Source organism: Homalodisca vitripennis, chromosome X, assembly GCF_021130785.1.
Source record: "Homalodisca vitripennis isolate AUS2020 chromosome X, UT_GWSS_2.1, whole genome shotgun sequence".
Taxonomy (NCBI): domain Eukaryota; kingdom Metazoa; phylum Arthropoda; class Insecta; order Hemiptera; family Cicadellidae; genus Homalodisca; species Homalodisca vitripennis.
Window position 1 is genome coordinate 85,856,963 of NC_060215.1, and position 18,361 is coordinate 85,875,323.

Here is an 18,361-nt window from a genome sequence, read left to right on the forward strand (position 1 = left end):
AGCTGAAATCCCTGCTCTCCATAAAAAACTGGGATGCTGTCCACAATGCCGAAGATGCAGAATCAGCCTTTAACAATTTCGAAGGAGCACTGCGAACTGCCTTGGACATATCTTGCCCACAAAGGAAGAACAAAAATAAAACAAAAAGCAAGCCTATTGACTACTATGACCGAGAATCAGCTGAGATCAAAGCTGCCTACTTACGGGCCCTGAAAACCTATGAATTAACTGGAAAGGCACAAGACAAAGCAACAATGGTAAACATAAAAAAGACGTATGACATCACACTAAGGACATTACAGCAAAATGCTAATGCACAGAAAATAATTACCTCTAACAATAAATCAAAAGCTGTATGGGATCTTATAAACACAGAAAGAAATGCCAAACAACCTAGTCAAAACTGCCCTAAGCTCAACATCAACAATACAGTTGTTGACAATCCGATTCAGGTAGCTGACCAATTCAACACTTACTTTACTCAAATAGCAGAAGTAACAGTTCAACAGAACAATCAACAATTGGGAGGCTGCAGACTGGAAGAGGATCAAAACCCTTCAAACACTCCTTTAACACAATCATTTTATCTGACTCCCACAACATGCAAAGAAGTAAATCAAGTCATACATAGCTTAAAAAACAAACCATCCAGTGGCATAGATGAATTCTCATCAAAAACCGTAAAACACTATGCAGAAGAATTAACTACCCCTCTCACATCCATAATAAATAAATCTTTCTCATTAGGGCAGTTTCCAACCAAACTGAAAGTCTCCAGGGTATATCCAAAGCATAAAAAAGACCAAAAACCGACCCAAAAATTACAGGCCCATATCATTAATTTCAACTTTTTCAAAAATTATAGAAAAAATAGTACTAAACAGGTTAATGACCCATCTCAAAAATCAAGCCTTAATTACTGACTGTCAGCAGGGATTCCAAAAAGGAAAATCAACTATTTCTGCCATCATAAGCCTTGTTGAGTCTATAATCGACAGCATAGATGAAGGACAATTTGTAACAGCCTTATTTTTAGACTACAGCAAGGCTTTCGACTGTTTGGGACATGAGCTGATCTCTAAAAAACTTATAACTTTAGGAGTAAGAGGCTTAGAAAACAAATGGTTTGTCAGCTACCTTAAAGAGAGATCCCAAGTTGTAGACATCCAACATACTACAGCTGGCCTTACTACCATGTTCAGATCAGATCCTAAACCAATAACAAGAGGAGTTCCTCAGGGATCCGTGCTGGGACCTATTCTATTCATTTTGTTGACTAACGACTTCCCAGCTCTAATTCACAACTACAGTACCAGCTGCATAATGTATGTAGACGATACAACCCTCCTTTTAAAAAATGACACAGCTCAAGAATTGTACGATAACTCTGTTGCATCTCTTCAAAAAGCCATAGCCTACGGTAAACAAAATGATTTAGCAATAAACCCTGACAAGACAACACAAGTACATTTTAGCAGAAAAAAAATTCTACCCACTAGCCTACGGTAAACAAAATGATTTAGCAATAAACCCTGACAAGACAACACAAGTACATTTTAGCAGAAAAAAAATTCTACCCACTAGTATCCCCAATGTAGCAGTGGCTGATCAGATTAAGTTTCTAGGAATAACTCTAGATAATGGACTCACATGGGCAAAGCATGTAAACAACATCTGCAATAAAATCAGCACTGGTGTCTATATTGTTAAACACATTAAATGGGTTGGCACTCAGGAAGCGGCAAAAATGGCATACTACGCTCTAGTAGAATCTCATATTAGATATGGTCTTACAATCTGGGGAAGCTCCTCGGGAAATCTGAAGAGAGTACTTGTACTACAAAAGAAGGCAATTAGGACAATTGCAAACCTGGAGTCCCAGCAAAGCTGTCGTCAAGCCTATCAGACCCTAGGCATACTAACAGTACCTGCGCTCTACATCTATGAAGCCATTTTATATGCAGACACACTAAACCTGCAGACTCACATGGACCTTCACAGCTACCCCACACGCCATGCCTCTAGATTCGTCCTACCCCAACATAGAACAGCCCTCTTCGAGAAAAAACCGTCATACGTAGGCCAAAAACTGAAAAACCTCCTTCCAGACCACTTCCGGACCCTGACTGGCAACAGACTGAAGAGCTTGCTTAAAGAATTCCTGTTGAAGAATCCTGTGTACAAGATAGAAGAGTTCCTGGAATCAATGAACACATCTCCTTAATTCTACTTATTGTAACTTGACAAATTACTGTTCTTAATGTTCATGTAATAAATAAATAAATAGAAGGTAGATTAACTGCCACCACTCTCCACAGCTTAGTGGAAGTGGTGGAGAACACCTTCAATGAAAAGGAAGCTCTTGTCAGCGTCTTTATGGACATTGAAGGAGCTTTCGACCAAGTAACATAACAATTAATGGAGACAGCTATGGAACAATTCTTAACGATCCAATGAATGCAGACTCTGCGGAGAAGAGGAGGAATTAGAAGAGCATATTTGGCTAAACTGTCCTGACATATCTAAAATTCGAAAAAGATTCCTAAGGGCATATCTCCTTGGCCCCAAGACATCGTAGAACAGGAGCCCTTGAATCTGATCGGCTTCTGTAAAAGTCTTAGATTCTGAGGATACAAATATAAGTTAGGGAGGCGAAAAGGTCCTTTTAGGACTAAGTGCGGGGACACTAGTCTCTTTCCCTCGGTGAAAAAAAATTACGTCATAGGTATTTAAAATTACAGAATAGGTTGGATGTTTTTAAACATTAAAAAGTAATAATTTTATGATCAAAAGAAAACTGTGTAGGCCTAATAATTACTTACTTTTTACTATTTTGAAGGATAAATGTGCCTGACATCTTGTGACACAATAAAACATGTACATCCCAATTGTACTTGTGGCCATTAAAGACGGGCAGTATTAGTGTCAGTGACAGGTAATTCAGTTGTAACCTACTGCCAAGATAACGTGTTACCAGCAACACTGTTATTTCAGTAACAGCTGAACTAATTATTAGGTGTTCTCATAACATCTTTCTTGGATTAGGTTACTCAGTAACCAGTGATAGACAAGGTGATTTTGTACAAGCAATGAGGCTAGGAATGGAACTAATAAGCTATGGAATGTTATTACACGATATAAGTAAATTTAGATTAGGTTATCATAAATATATTACTAGTAGTACCGAGATAACCTTTACAAGCAAGCGCTCACATGATCTGAACTTGATTGAATTTGAGTACTATCACAAGGGATGTGTTTCTTTTTCTGTCGAACGATCTGGGAAATGATCTAGGTCGGGAAAGTACCAATCAGAAATACCCCTGGCCATAACTGCGGACTTCAGTGGCACCTTCAGCGTCACCCCACACTGCTGGCAAAAAAAAGGAAAACATCCCTCGAGATAGTACCAAAAACCCATCTCAGATCACGTGAGTGCTCATTAATGTCGACTTTAACATTTTTAATTTATAATACGTATGTATTTATAGGCTTAAAATAGTAAACAAGGACTGAGTAGTACCCAATAAGTGTATTGTAAAGTGAAAATTTGAAAGAACCAGTTTAAAATTTTATTAGTCTATCAGTCTAAATATTACATTGTAGTGACTTAGTTAAATTTTTGTATACTATACATAAATAGACCCATACATATAGATTTTGTCTCAGTTTACTTGCAACTTAGTAACGTCATTTCAGTAAGCATCATGATAACACTGAGATTGGATTGGCTGGTAGCATGTTACCATGGTAATAGGTTACTGGAACATAATACCTAGACACATTATTTTGTAATAGATTATTGACGAATAACATTATTTCCCATCTCCAGTGGCAATTACTCAAATACCATACACATGATTAACTTTATTTTAATTCATTTGGAACAATAATGTTGAACTGAATTATGTTATAAACTTTTAAGATTGTATTATAGTGAAGCTATATTTTATACGTAAAAGAATTATAGACAAAAACGCATGTTAATTGCCACTGTTATTACCGATGTCACTGTATCTACTCACTTCATAAATGATTTTATTTTATTGAATTAAAATCATTTTCAACTATATCGTTATCCGTTACAAAAAAACAGCTGGCAATGATTAATTATGAATAAAAAATAAGTCAAATATTTTATATTTGATTTATTTTAGTATTGGCCACTTATTACACTGGAGCCTTGAGAAATATTAAAGATGAGGAATTCCCAACCCGCACTTGTTGCATTACTAACTATAACTAAACATTAAATTGAATTATTTTATTAAATTATTTAACTTATTTTCATGATTGTATTATGTATGTTCATAACCCATAGTACATTAACCATGGAACTAGCCATAATTTGTCCCAAAATGACAGGAACTTTGAGTGATTTTCTAAGTTTCTTATTTGCTTATCATTATATTTCTTATCACTGCTCCTCTATTTTTCTAGATACGGACATTTTAAAAATATCACTGTCTCTAGAGATAATTTAGTTTGCAACAAATGAATTTAATATTGAATCATTTCAAGCAACTTCAAAATAAGCCAGAAAATAAAGACATTCAGAAAGAATACAAAATATTAAGGAATAAAATAAATAAAAACATTGTTTGGGCAAAAAGGAAATTTCATAAAGAAAATTTAGAAAAAAATAAAAAGGATATCAAAAGAACATGGGACGAAATTAATGAAATTTTGGGAAGAAAGAGAAAGATGAATATTGATGATACAATACATAGATACACGTTGAATAAAGTAGGTACATTAGAGAACATATGTGAGAAATTTGGAACGATTTATACAAAAGATATAAGCAGCATAACACATAAATGTAATACAAAGACTTATCAAATGCAGAGAAATGTATTAATAAATAACCCTGTTATGTCATGCAATATATCGTTGTATATACCATACTCAAATGCAAAACAAATTGAAAATATTTTGGGAAGAATGAAGAAGAAAAGTCCTGGCATCAGAATGATGGATTTAAAGAGATTCTCTGTAAGTCTCTCAGAGCCACTATCAGTTATAATAAACAAGTCAATATCAGAAGGCAAAGTCCCAAATAAACTTAAAATAGCAAATGTTAGACCTATATACAAGTCTGGATGTCACACAACATACCAGAACTATCGGCCCATTTCAATACTCTCTGCTGTAGATAAAGTTATGGAGCATTACATAGCAAATGGTTTGAATAGATATTTAAGAGGTAACAGGATAATTGATGATTGCCAGTATGGATTTCAACGAAATAAAAGTACATAAACCTTGTTAAAAGATTTTTCTAATTATGTTAACAAGGAAATTGATAGTGGAAAACAAATATTGGTTACCTTTATAGATTTTTCTAAAGCATTTGATACACTTCAGTTCAATAAAATAGTTGAATCTCTGAGAGCAGTGGGAATAAGAGGGAAATTTCTTGATTGGTTTGAAGATTACCTGAATAATAGAAAATTGATAGTTAAAATTGGAAACTGTTTTTCACAGGAACATGACATCAGGAGTGCCTCAGGGAAGTATTTTGGGAACACTGTTGTATATAATTTATGTAAATAGTGTAGCAAGTATAATAAAAAAGTGTAAAATTTATATGTACGCTGATGACAAAATTTTGGTAACTTCTCATAAAAACATAACAGAGGCTAAGGAAAACACGCAAATGGATTTTAATAGTCTCATATGCTGGTGCCATGACAATGGGTTAATTATAAATGCCGCTAAATCAAAATTAATGCATATACACTCACCATCATTTGAATGTAAAATTGTTGAAATTAAACATCATGATTATAATTGTTTACATGCTAAAACATATATTTTTAATAATTGTCAGTGTAGTATTTTAGAAAATGTTAAAGTTTTTAAATATTTAGGGGTACTGGTTGATCACAATTTCAAGTGGGATAGGCACATAGAAAGTGCCTGTCAAAAGGTCAGAGTCTGCTCTTGTAAACTATACTACTTAAAGCAATATCTGCCCTGTAAAACACTGTTAACAATATATGATGCACTGTGTGAATCTGTTATAAGATATGGGCTCAGAGCTTGGGGCAATGCATCCAACTATCATTTAAAAAGTATAGAAAGCATACAAAGACAGACACTTAAATGTATTATGCCAAATAATTTGAAAGTTTTACCAGATGCTGATGTTTTCCAAAACTTAAATCGATTAAAAGTAGACAAATTGTTTAAATTTTTAATAATTAATGATTATTTAAGAGTTGACACATCCTTACTCGGTCAGAAAAAACTATCTTGTTATACCTAAATTCAGCAACAAATATGGAAGTACAACTCTGGAAGTTTATGTGCCTACAGTTTTTAACATGCTTCCAAACAATGTTAAAAATGCTAAGCGCTGTAAATTGTTTAAAGTTGCATTAAAAGAGTTGTTATGGAAAAATGAAATTTAATATTACTGGTTGTTGTTGTGTTGTTTTGTTGTTGATTGTTGATAGTTTTGTTACGATTGTTATTATAAATGTTATTGAAAATAATTTTCAAATACAATTAAGGTAACTTGTATATATTTATTTATTTGTTGTTATTTGAATGATTTTATCTGAGCTTTAACATGTTTTTGGGTATATTGTTATTGAGTTAAATTATGCATATTTTATATTTGTTTCTTCTGTTTGTTGTTTTTGTTGTTGTTATTGTTATCCTTGAATATTTATTTATTGTTGTTAGGATCAAGTTATTTTTTATAAATGTTAATTAATTATTGCTATTGTTTTTCTTGAGAAATTTTGGTATGTTAATTTGAAATTTGGATTTATTATTTTTATATTCTAACTGCATTATTGGTGAGGTGTTTACTCTTGTATTAAAACTCAAAGCATAAAATAAGTAATAGTATATTTAGTGAAATGCAGATAAACCCAATAGGGTTTTTGCATTTAAGAATAAAATGATTTGTAATTGTTGTCATTTCAAAGAATAAATAAATTTAAAAAAATTGAATTTTACTTTTAAAAATAAATGTATTAAAATAAAATGTAGTAAAGCATAAATTTTTCTCCAATGTATAGCACCCTCACAGGAAATGTGAAATTTATTTCAATAATTCCAAAATATACAAAAGTTTTGTTGCATGTCTAACTCACAAATGATCAAAAAATATTAAAAGTTAAAGAAGTTTGTTGGTAGTTTTTAATGATATATCTATTAAACTACAAAATCTATAAAATTCTCTTAAATTGCACTATTTTGTCTATCTATAATTACAATTTTGATTCTATTGGATGAACTAATTTTGTTTTACTAAAATGTAAATATGTGAAGAAGAAAATAATATATTTATAAAAGTTTGTTACAAACCAATCTTTTCTATGTCAAACACTTTTTGGAATTTTACTAAATCAAAAACTCAAATAAAGTCTGTAACCTTTTTAGGTAACATTTTGTTTCCACACAAAAACTATGTATAGTCCTATTGAAAGTGCATTTATATAAGTTTACAAAAATGTACAACAATGTATTTTTGTCTTTATTACTTTCAAAGTTAGTAGGATAAGGCACAATTAATTTACTAGTGAATGGTTCATACAAGTCAGATAAAACTTCATCCAAATCTACCAAACTAATATTTTTTTCTAATTCACTACCCAGTACATTCCTAATGCCACTACAGTTCAAATTAACACTCATTATGAAATGTAAGATAATTTATTTACTACGCAACAAAAATATTGAACCTACACAAGCATAGGCCAACCTGCAGGTAAAACCTCACACAAACTTCCACATTTTTCACTAAAATAATTTATAAAACACTACACAAACGTTTATTTATACACACTAAACAATTAAATATCTAAAGCTACAAATAAATAACAAACAATACACGTATTGACAAATGGTGTAATAACAACCGAGAAATCACTATGGCAACCACACAATGTGTAATTCTTATGTACTAGATGAATTGGTGATTGTACAACAGAATGAAAATAAAATAATAATTCATCTTTAGTGGTGATATTTTTGCTTGGAGAAGTTCTTCTCTGTTTCGATATGATTTTCACTACTTTCAGGAAACAACAGAGTACAAAAATAATGAAATTCAATTAAGATTTTAATGACGCATTAGAATTTTGGGATTTTACAAAACATAACCTTTTCAAACAACTATTGTATAACATTTATTTGTTTACAGGCTATAGAAACAATGTTTCTAAAAGCCATGAATACACTCTTCCCAATAACAACACGCATTATCGTGTAAAATGTAAACTCTCGACAGGGGTTTTTCACACACATGCAGTAATATTTGCACGTTCAATAATTACATACAAAAATGGCGTTCAGAAATGGGAATGCCCAAGTTTAAAATGTTCTAATGACCAATTTAATAGTACTATAGAATGTTTTATGGTATAATATGAAACCTTGGATCTTTATCTTTAAATTTACATTGTTTTAGTTCAAACAAAGTAGAAATAGACTTGCTGTGAGAGGTCATATTACAATAGTTAATACATAAAAAAAACTCTAAGTGCAATTTGGAAAATCCGTCGATAATCGCTTAAAAGCCAGTGGCAGTGTTAAAGTTGATACTTAATTTTACTACTCAATAGGCTAAACATTTATTTTAAATAGCACACAAACAAAAAACTTAAAATGAAGGAACTTCACTGCGTGTATCAATATGTGTGTGTGTATATGTGTTTTTACGATTATTACAGTGTTATTGTGTGGTACTTGTCCTTCTCAAAAAAATTAAGCAATATTGCCTATGTGATATTAGGGGTGATAATACACAAATAAAAATGCTCTTTAATATTTTCAAAAGGCTAGAAGTTATTATGTTGTTCTATTTGTGTAGGCCTACTGTACTTTTCATTATTTGTTTTTTAATGTTATCTGTAGTTGTTAACTTATACAAGCATTTCATAGCAAGTTCAGTGCTGTATAAACTAGCATCCCATGTAATAACTCACTGTGCTTTGTGGATAACTGTAGCACACAATCAACTGGCTTTTCAAACACAATCAACTACTTCAAGGATTTCAGACCAACTAGGGATGTGCATTTGTGTTTTTTATATTGTGAATGTATAAAGATTGTAAAGAAACAACTTCTTAAAACAATTTCATATTTACCCATTCTATTATTCTAGACTATAGTTGACTAGTTTATAGTTATTCATACCTAAACACAATTTCAAAGGTAAAACATCTTAAGTAGTATCAATAATACTTACGGATTGTCATGATCTGGACCCCGACCTTTACAAAATATTGGATTTAGTTCATCCAAAGGAAAGGCATGCTCTAAATAGTTATCATACCCAAAATAAAACATTTCTTTTGCCTTATTCAGCATATCTAACCTTAACTTTTCAGGATATGGTCCATACCTAGACTCCAGATAGTCCAAAGCCTCATTTGTAAAAACGTTAAAATTATTAAGGCTTTCAGACCAACTTTTTAAAAAAATTAAAATTAATATATGTCGAAAATAATACAGTGAGAACATATTTCTCATTCATGGACAAAACCATCCTTTTGGTCTTCAACATCAACTACTCTACTATCAAACCGTTCAAATTTAACCTACGAATGTAAACTTTACAGAATAATCGTTTCCTATTTGCCAAGAGACTGCCAATTACATCAGTGCACGTAAAAAAGATACTAAGAGTTTCCCATTCTTAACATCCATAGTGTAATGTATATACTGTTATATATATAAGAGACTATTACTGTTACGCTTTCCTGATTAGAATTAATTACGTTTCTGTCGATTTATTATTTACAGTCACGGTTTAAACGCAATTTAATTTGTGTTTTACACATATTATTAATATCCCATATATCTATTAAAATTTTGTTTCAAGTGTAATGATGAAATTACTACAACTGAAGACTGTTTAAAGTGTTTCCAGTGTTTAAGTGACTTTCACGTTAAGTGTTTATATAATGTTACTGAAGTTGATTTCGAGTACATTAAATCCACTGCCACTAATTGGAAATGTGCTACATGTGAGGCGAACAAGAGTTTAAGAGGCGATGAAACACCGCTAACACCCACCGTAGTTAAATCCACGCCTAAGTTCAGTGAATCAGAAAAAGATTCAGAATCTAGCACTAGACCAAACAAGAAGCTGTGTGGAAAATGCAAGAAAGGTTTAGCTCACAATGCATTTAAAATTCAGTGTGTTAAATGCGAAAACATGTTAAGTGCACAGAACCTGTCTTGGCAAAGGACGATTACGTCAAGGCGAAGCTGACTTGGACCTGTCGCGTGTGTGTGCGTGGCGGCCGCGCCGGGCTGAGCCTTGATATCGATACTACTGATAAGGGCAAGGACACAGTCTTCGTATATCAAGCCACCTCTGTTGTTGACATTATGAATGAGTTGCGGGCCTTTAGGCAAGAGATAAAAGAGGCAAACTGTGGTTTTCATCGGCAATTGGAGACTTATTCGGAATGGATTGTGGACAACGGTAAAAAGATCGAAGAGGTAAATAAAAAAGTAAAAAAAAATCTTTTTTGAATAATTTTTCTACTTATCATGGTTGATTACATAATTACCAGTAAGCTGAGAGTTGGTAGAATAACCTGATCTAAGATATAATTTTGATCAGTCTAGGAGGTTTTTGAGAGTAGCGCATATAAATGTTGAAAATTTGAGGGTACATAAAGAATACTTTTTTAATTTATTTAAAGACAGCCTTTTTGATATCATAGTTGCCTCAGAAACGTTTTTAAAACCAGAAATACCATCTCCACCATATGAAATTAATGGTTACAATATGATAAGGCACAAAATTTGAATTATTATGTAGTATGTTAGACAAACTGTATCTTAAATATGTGCCTGAAAGAAAAATATTAAAAAAAGAAATTCTTGCCCGTGGATAAATTATGAATTGAAAAATCTTATGAAAGACAGAGATATTGTATATAAAAGGTATTTAAGAACTAAAGAACCTATGGTTTGGAATAATTTTAGACTATTACGAAATAGAATTAAGCGTATGTCGAGAGATGCTAGAAATAGGCATTTTGGATCTTTGTTGGATCCTAATAAAACTAATAAGGATTTATGGAAGGTGGTAAAGAATCAGGGTGCAAGTAAAGCACCTAAGTGTTTGTGTGTGTCTGATCCTGTTATAAATCTCAATGAGTTAAATAAGTATTTTTGTGGTATAGGTAATCAGATCAATGTTCGATTAATAAATTATTATAAGCAATTAAGATTAAATTTGGATGTACATAATGTTTTCTCATTTCACAATGTAAATAATGATATGATACACAGGGAATTAATTACAATTTCATCAAATGCTGTTGAACATGATGGAATTCAATTAAAAATGATTAAATAAATTTTTCATGAAATAAAAGATGTCTTATGTCATATTTTTAATAAATCTTTATCGAGTTGTATATACCTTGAGCAATGGAAAAAAGCAATGATTTTGCCTTTACCAAAAGTAGCCAATCCATTAGAATGTAAGCATTATAGAGCCATAAATATACTGTGTGGTCTAGGTAAGATTCTAGATAAGCTTATATAGACCAATTTGTACATTCATAGAGAATAATAATATATTATGTAAATTTCAGTCTGGATATAGAACTAATTATAGCACTCATACAGCACTGATAAGAATGACAGACAATATCAGGGCTGCTATGTACAAGGGACAAGTGACAATCTTAATTGTATTAGACTTTAGCCGACCCTTTGATTGCGTCGATCACGGACTACTATTATCAATATTAGAGTCCTATAATTTTAGTCAGAGAGTCATTCGTTGGTTTAATTCTTACTTGAGTGATCGTTATCAGTGTGTAAAAACAACAAACGGTTTCTTATCTGAATGGGATATTAACCCGATAGGTGAACCTCAAGGTTCGACTCTCTCTGCATTATTGTTCTCACTTTATATAAATAGGTTTACCGATAATATTGTGTTTTGTGACACAATGCTCTATGCACGCGATTTAAAGCTGTACATTAAGTGTGATATTGGGAATATAAACAATGCAATAAATTCTTTGAATGCAGACCTCTCAAATATTTTCGATTGGTGTAAAGACCATGGATTAAGCCCAAACATTTCAAAATGTAAACTCATTATTTTTGGAACACCATGTATACTAAACAAACTAGATTATAATGCAGTTTTACCTATCATAATGAATGGTGTAGTAGTAGAATATGTAAATAAAATAACAAATATTGGCCTTAGAATGAACTCCTCCCTCACTTGGTCTGACCAGGTTAATTATATACATAAGAAAATATATAAATGTTTATATCAATTTAGAAATCTCTGTTTTAAACCTCCGTTTAGTATCAGAAAGATGCTGGTAACATCCTTGGTATTTCCCCTGTTGGACTATGTAATTGCTGCTTACTGTGATATGAATGTAGAAATGACAAATAACTTACAAAGAGCTCAGAACGCTTGCATTAGATATATTTGTAACCTTAGATTAGGTGATCATGTTACTAGATATTATAGGGAACTGGGCTGGCTAAAAATTAGAGAGCGCAAGGAATATAGCATATTGCCAATGTACATAGTGTTAGATAGTAAAAAACCTACATACCTGTGACAGATACACACGAATGTACGATGTGCATTTAAGAAGAACTAGATTTAGTAGTGTAATGATTCAGTTCCCAATCCATCTTACTGTTATTTATACAAAATCTTTCCACGTATAACCAATTAGGCTGATGAACATGTTAGACAATTCAATAAAAGAAAGCAATCAATTATAATTTAAGAAACAGTAGAAAAAATTATTACTAGAAAGATATGATATTGTAAACACAAAACTGTAATGGCATATGGTATGTACATATTTATATTAGTTAATAATCGTTTAGAAAGAGAAAGCAGTTTTATTTCCTAAAGAGCAATGCAGTTTCTTTTATGTAGATAACAAATATCATTAGATTATAGTTTATAGTTAATGTTTTTATGTGTTATAAATCAAACCAATGGTAACCAAAGCATCTCTGTATACTTGTTCTTTTTTTGCATTATAAGTACAAAACATAACATAATGAATATATTTATTAATACAACTTTTGGGCCTGTCAACCAGGGCAGGAGAATTAAAAAAAATTCTCTCTCTCTCTCTCTCGATTGTTGAAAATGCGGTTAAATCAATTACTGAATTATCTGACATTGACTTCACAAGACAGGAAAATGTAAATCTCAAGAAAATTGTATCAGATTTGACTTTTAAAGTGGACATTCTTGAATAGGCTTCAAAGGAAAATACCGTTGAAATTCAGGGTATACCTTTTGTGTAAAAAGAAAATTTGATGGAAATGGTTGAAAAGGTGTGTACGGTTATCAGTTTCCCCTTTGATCAAAATATGGTTGACAAATGTTATCGAATAAGAACGAGGTTTGGAGCATCTGAAAACCCAGGGAGCATAGATGTTCGCTTTGTGCAAAATATTGATATGCAAATGTTTATACAAAAAAGAAGAAATAAGAGAAACTTGAACACCAGGGACATTGGCTTTCTACTGGGAAATTCTTCTTGTGATTTATATCAACTACAGTCTGACGCCGCCGGCTAAGAGAAGTTTGATGCTAGCCACTCGGCTACGTTTCAGTGAGAAACAGTACACTTCGTATGGGTCAGAGGAGGACGCATCTTCTTACGTAAAAATCAAGGAGATCCGGCAATTGAGCTGAAGCGAGAAGAGTACATTGAAATGTTGAAATGATGTTGTTTGTCTTGCAGTCAGTTTTGTGTTTTGTTTATCTTAAGTATGATAAGTTTATCAGTTGATTCTTAGTTTTAATTTCATGTTGTAAGTATGGTGTTTTTTGACAATATTATGTGCTAAAATATTTATGTTTTTCTTCCATATAATAATATAAGGCGAGTGATTCTGTATTATTACTGCATAATAGGGAAAATATTAATAGTTTAAAATCTAAATTTTGTAATAAGAATAAAGGTTTTTTGAAAGTAGCTCATATCAACGTTGTAAACCTAAGAGCGCACAAAGAGTCCTTTTTAGTTTATTTGAGGATAATATGTTTTATATAGTGGTTACGGAAACATTCTTGAAACCCATTTTGGCTTCTAGTCCTTTTGGTATTGATTGTTTTAACTTCATAAGAAATGATAGAGAGGGTAAGGTCGGTAAGGAGGGTGGAGGAATTGGAATATATATTAAGAAATGTTTTAATTACAAAGTATTAGTTTCATCACAATCCTTGTACTGTAAGAAACCTGAATTTATTATTTTAGAAGTAGCTTTGGGATGGATGTTGTTGTTGTGTGCCTTTTACCGATCACCGAAAGCAGGTTATATATCGGACTGTTTTGACATAATTGGGGATTTATTGCCTACTTATGCACATGTATTACTTATAGGAGATTTTAATATAGACTTAAGTTCAAACAGAGTTTTCCAGATAAAACGCAATTTATTAATTTAGTTGAGACTTTTAATTTTACTATTCTACCATTACAACCAACATACCATTTACTTACATCTGATACCTTATTGGACTTATTGATTTGTAATTACGTGAACAGAGTAAATGTGTACGGACAAATATCTATAGCTGGTATATTTTATCATGATTTAATATACATAGAGCTATGTCATAGAGTTAAAAATAGTACTAATAAGGTCATGAAAGTTATTAGAGATTTCGAAAATGCAGATGTAAATGTAAATTAAGGCAAGAATGTCAAACTTTATCGTGGGACGATGTTTACTCAGTAGAAAATATAAATACGAAGGTAGATACCTGTATATTTGTTAATAAATTAAATAATTTATTTAATAAACATGTACCAGAAATAAATGTCTCAACAAAAAGGACTCCCTGTCCTTGGATAAATACACAAATAAAATCAATGATGAAAGACAGGGATAAGTTGTACAGTCAAGGACTAAAGATTCTATAACTTGGGAAAATTACAGAGTCTTAAGAAATAAAGTAAAACGTATATTAAGAGACTCGAGACACCGTCATTTTGACTCTTTATAGAAACCAGATAAGCATTGCAAAGATATTTGGAATGGAATTAATAGTCAAGGAGTTGAGAGAATGATAATGTTATGTCAGATGTAGTTGTACAATTGAATGAGTTTAATAGTTATTTGTGGTGTTAGCCGTAGTATAAATGAAGAGTTAATTGATTATTATGAAGGTCAAAGAGGTGTCTTTAGTTGTATTGATTAGGCCTAAATGTTTATTTTTTCTGTAATACGTAGAGAAGAAATGTCTAAAATGATGTTAGATATATCGTCTAATGCTGTTGGTAATGATGAAATGCATATTAGATTTGTTTTTATTTGTTTGTGAAGAAATCAGTGATGTGTTGTGTCATATTTTTAACTATTCTTTATATAATTCTGTTTATCCATGTCAGTGGAAAAAAGCTGTTATACCATCAGCAAAGATAAAAACTCCTTCAGAATGTAAAGACTATAGGCCTATAAACATATTAAGTGTATTAGGTAAGATATTAGATAAAATAGTTTATCACCAAATTTGTAATTATGTTACTAGGAATAGTATTTTAGATCAATATCAGTCTGGTTATCGATCCTTTTACAGTACGTAAACCGCACTGGTTAAAATAACATACAATATCAGACATGCTATTGATAACAGAGATATAACATTATTAATTCTTTTTGATTTTAGTCGTGCCTTTGACTCTGTGAATCATAATTTATTATTGTCTGTTCTGGAATCTTATAATTTTAGTTTCGCTGTGGTTGATTGGTTTCGGGATTACTTGACCAATAGACTTCAGCGGATCAAAACAAATAATGGAAATTTATCAGAATGGAAGAATAACTGTATGTTTTCCACAGGGATCCACGCTTTCTGCTTTGCTTTTTACTTTATACATTAATAAAATTGGTATTTCTGTTATATTTTGTAAATATATGATGTATGTAGATGATATTCAGTTATATTTAAGTAGGCCTAATATTCAATGTGTAAATGATGCTGTTAACTATATGAATGCGAATTTCGGTACATTACATACATGGTGTATGTAAGATCATGGATTACAACTTAATATAACAAAGTGTAGGCCGATATTGTTTGGATCCTCAAGGTTGCTACCTCACATTGATGTTAACAGTTTGACACCTTTGATGATGAACAATGTACATTTAAATTTAGAGAGCTCAATTGTCAATTTAAGTTTAAGAATGTCTAATGATTTATCATGGCGTACACAAGTAAATTATATTGTTCGGGGGGTATTCCAGTGTTTGTATACATTTAGAAAATTTAGCTTTAACCTTCCAGTTTATATTAAGAAGCTTCTAGTAGCAACACTAATATTACGGTACCTATTTTTGATCATGCAAAATATATAGCTTATTGTGACATAAATAATGAGTTAACTGATAAGTTACAGAAAGCGCAAAATGCATGCATAAGATATATCTATAATTTAAGGTGGGATCAACATTTAACACCATATTATAAAGACTTTGGTTTATTGAAAATCAAGGAGCGAATGGAATTGAATATAATGAAATTGGCAGTCAAAGTACTAAAAAATGAACAACCACTGTATTTGTTTGAAAGATATAACAGAAAATAATGACTGATGTACATGTTAGAAATACTCGTTTTTCATGAATAACTTTACAAATTCCGATTCATAGAACTGTTATCTACAATAAGTCCTTCTTAGTGATATCTATTAGATTTTTGAATGTACTGGAAAGAGAACTGGGGGAAAGTGATAGGGAAAGCAATGCAGCTTTGTTAAGAAAATACAAAATGAAACTTTTAGAAAGATATGCATTTTAAGTTCATAGTACATCAATACTGTCTGTGTAAATTATTTTTTCTTGTGTAAGATCAATTTTTCCTATATGTGTAGGGATTTAGAATTGAGACCATAACAGAAAATAAATTATTTTGGTATTGAACACATAATAAGGTAAGAGAATAAGGTAAATCTCTCTCTCTCTCTCTCTCTCTCTCTCTCTCTCTCTCTCTCTCTCTCTCTCTCTCTCTCTCTTTGTGTAAAAATATTCACATTTTCATTGTTGTTTACATAACCAGTATTTTTCTCTTTGTCATTCATATAAAAACTGGAAGTAATTGGAAATGTTGAAATGACTAAGCTAAATTTTAATATTAACTTAATTTTAATGTTAACTGAGCTCTATTAGTTTGTGACCTGGGGATAGACATCAAGATTTAACTTTGGGCTTGATTTGTGATAAACTTAACTATATTGTTTAATATTTTCATAATGTTATGATTAAATTTGTTTAGTTAAGGAGAGTCTGAGGTCATTTTAAAAGTTGATTTTTCGTTTCAATGTTTTCTTGGTTTTTATTGTTTTATGAATATTGTGATATACAAAACATATATATTCAAATTTGCTAAGCCACTCAAACTATTTTACAATCTTATATGGCACAAGATTGAGTTTTCATTTTTGATTCTTATACTAATATATTTTTTGAAATATTGAAATTTTGCTCCATACTTTATAGATATACTGCTCTTTACTACCTTGGGCACTTATGAATGAAATCAAGCCTATCTTAAAGATATGTCAAACAAGACTTTATTCCAGAAATGCCTGCTTGGAAAGCTCAAAGTCCAAATGATTCCTTCAGTAATGGTCTATGGTCAAGGGCACCACAGTGAGTTTTTGTTGCATATAATCAAAATAGAAGTTTAGGATTTACTAGTAATTTGAAACTCTGGTTACTTAGCTAGGGTAAAGGTGTTGCAAAAACTCCTCGGTAAGGCTGGTTCAAACTGGGGGCTAAATGCGTTTTATCAAATGCTGCAAATAAAAGCCGGTAGAAAAGCTGATGAGAAGAAGAGGAAGCCGGAACACTGGAAGAATAATAAGGACTTTATAGGCCTGGAATTAATGTTGTCTAAATAAATACAACTTTTTCTCTTTTAGATTGATATCCAAAATCTTCAAAATTTCAACTTTAGGTACAGTTTTTTTCAAGAAGTACTTAATTTTCACAACATACCTCTTTCAACCATCCTTGTATGACATATTTGAATTTACTCAATTATAACCATTAAAAGTATAATTTCAAAAACATTCAAGTTTTTATGTTTTTTATTCTAAAAGTATATATATATATATATATATATATATATATATATATATATATATATATATATATATATATATATATATATATACAAAATGCTGAAGGTTTAAAACTTAAACCTGAGGTATAACATTAAGTATAAAGCCATAACAACATATCAAAAAGTTTGATTTTCCTGGCTATAGTAGTTTTTAAACAACTATTACCGATTTGTGACAAATTTAACATTAGGTTAAATAAGACGACAGACTTCCCTTAAACAAACTTCATATACTGTAAA

The 18,361-nt window shown here is 31.2% G+C and overlaps 1 protein-coding gene across 1 annotated transcript in view; it reads right to left on the minus strand.

The window, feature by feature from the left end:
- LOC124369298 (ER degradation-enhancing alpha-mannosidase-like protein 1) overlaps positions 1-9,570 on the minus strand; it is a 146,172-nt gene extending 136,602 nt beyond the window's left edge. The window contains exon 1 of the mRNA XM_046827234.1: positions 9,209-9,570. Within this exon, the coding sequence (XP_046683190.1) occupies positions 9,209-9,492 (284 nt within the window). The 5' untranslated portion in view covers positions 9,493-9,570. The remainder of the gene's footprint in view (positions 1-9,208) is intronic.
- Positions 9,571-18,361: the final 8,791 nt, after the last annotated feature.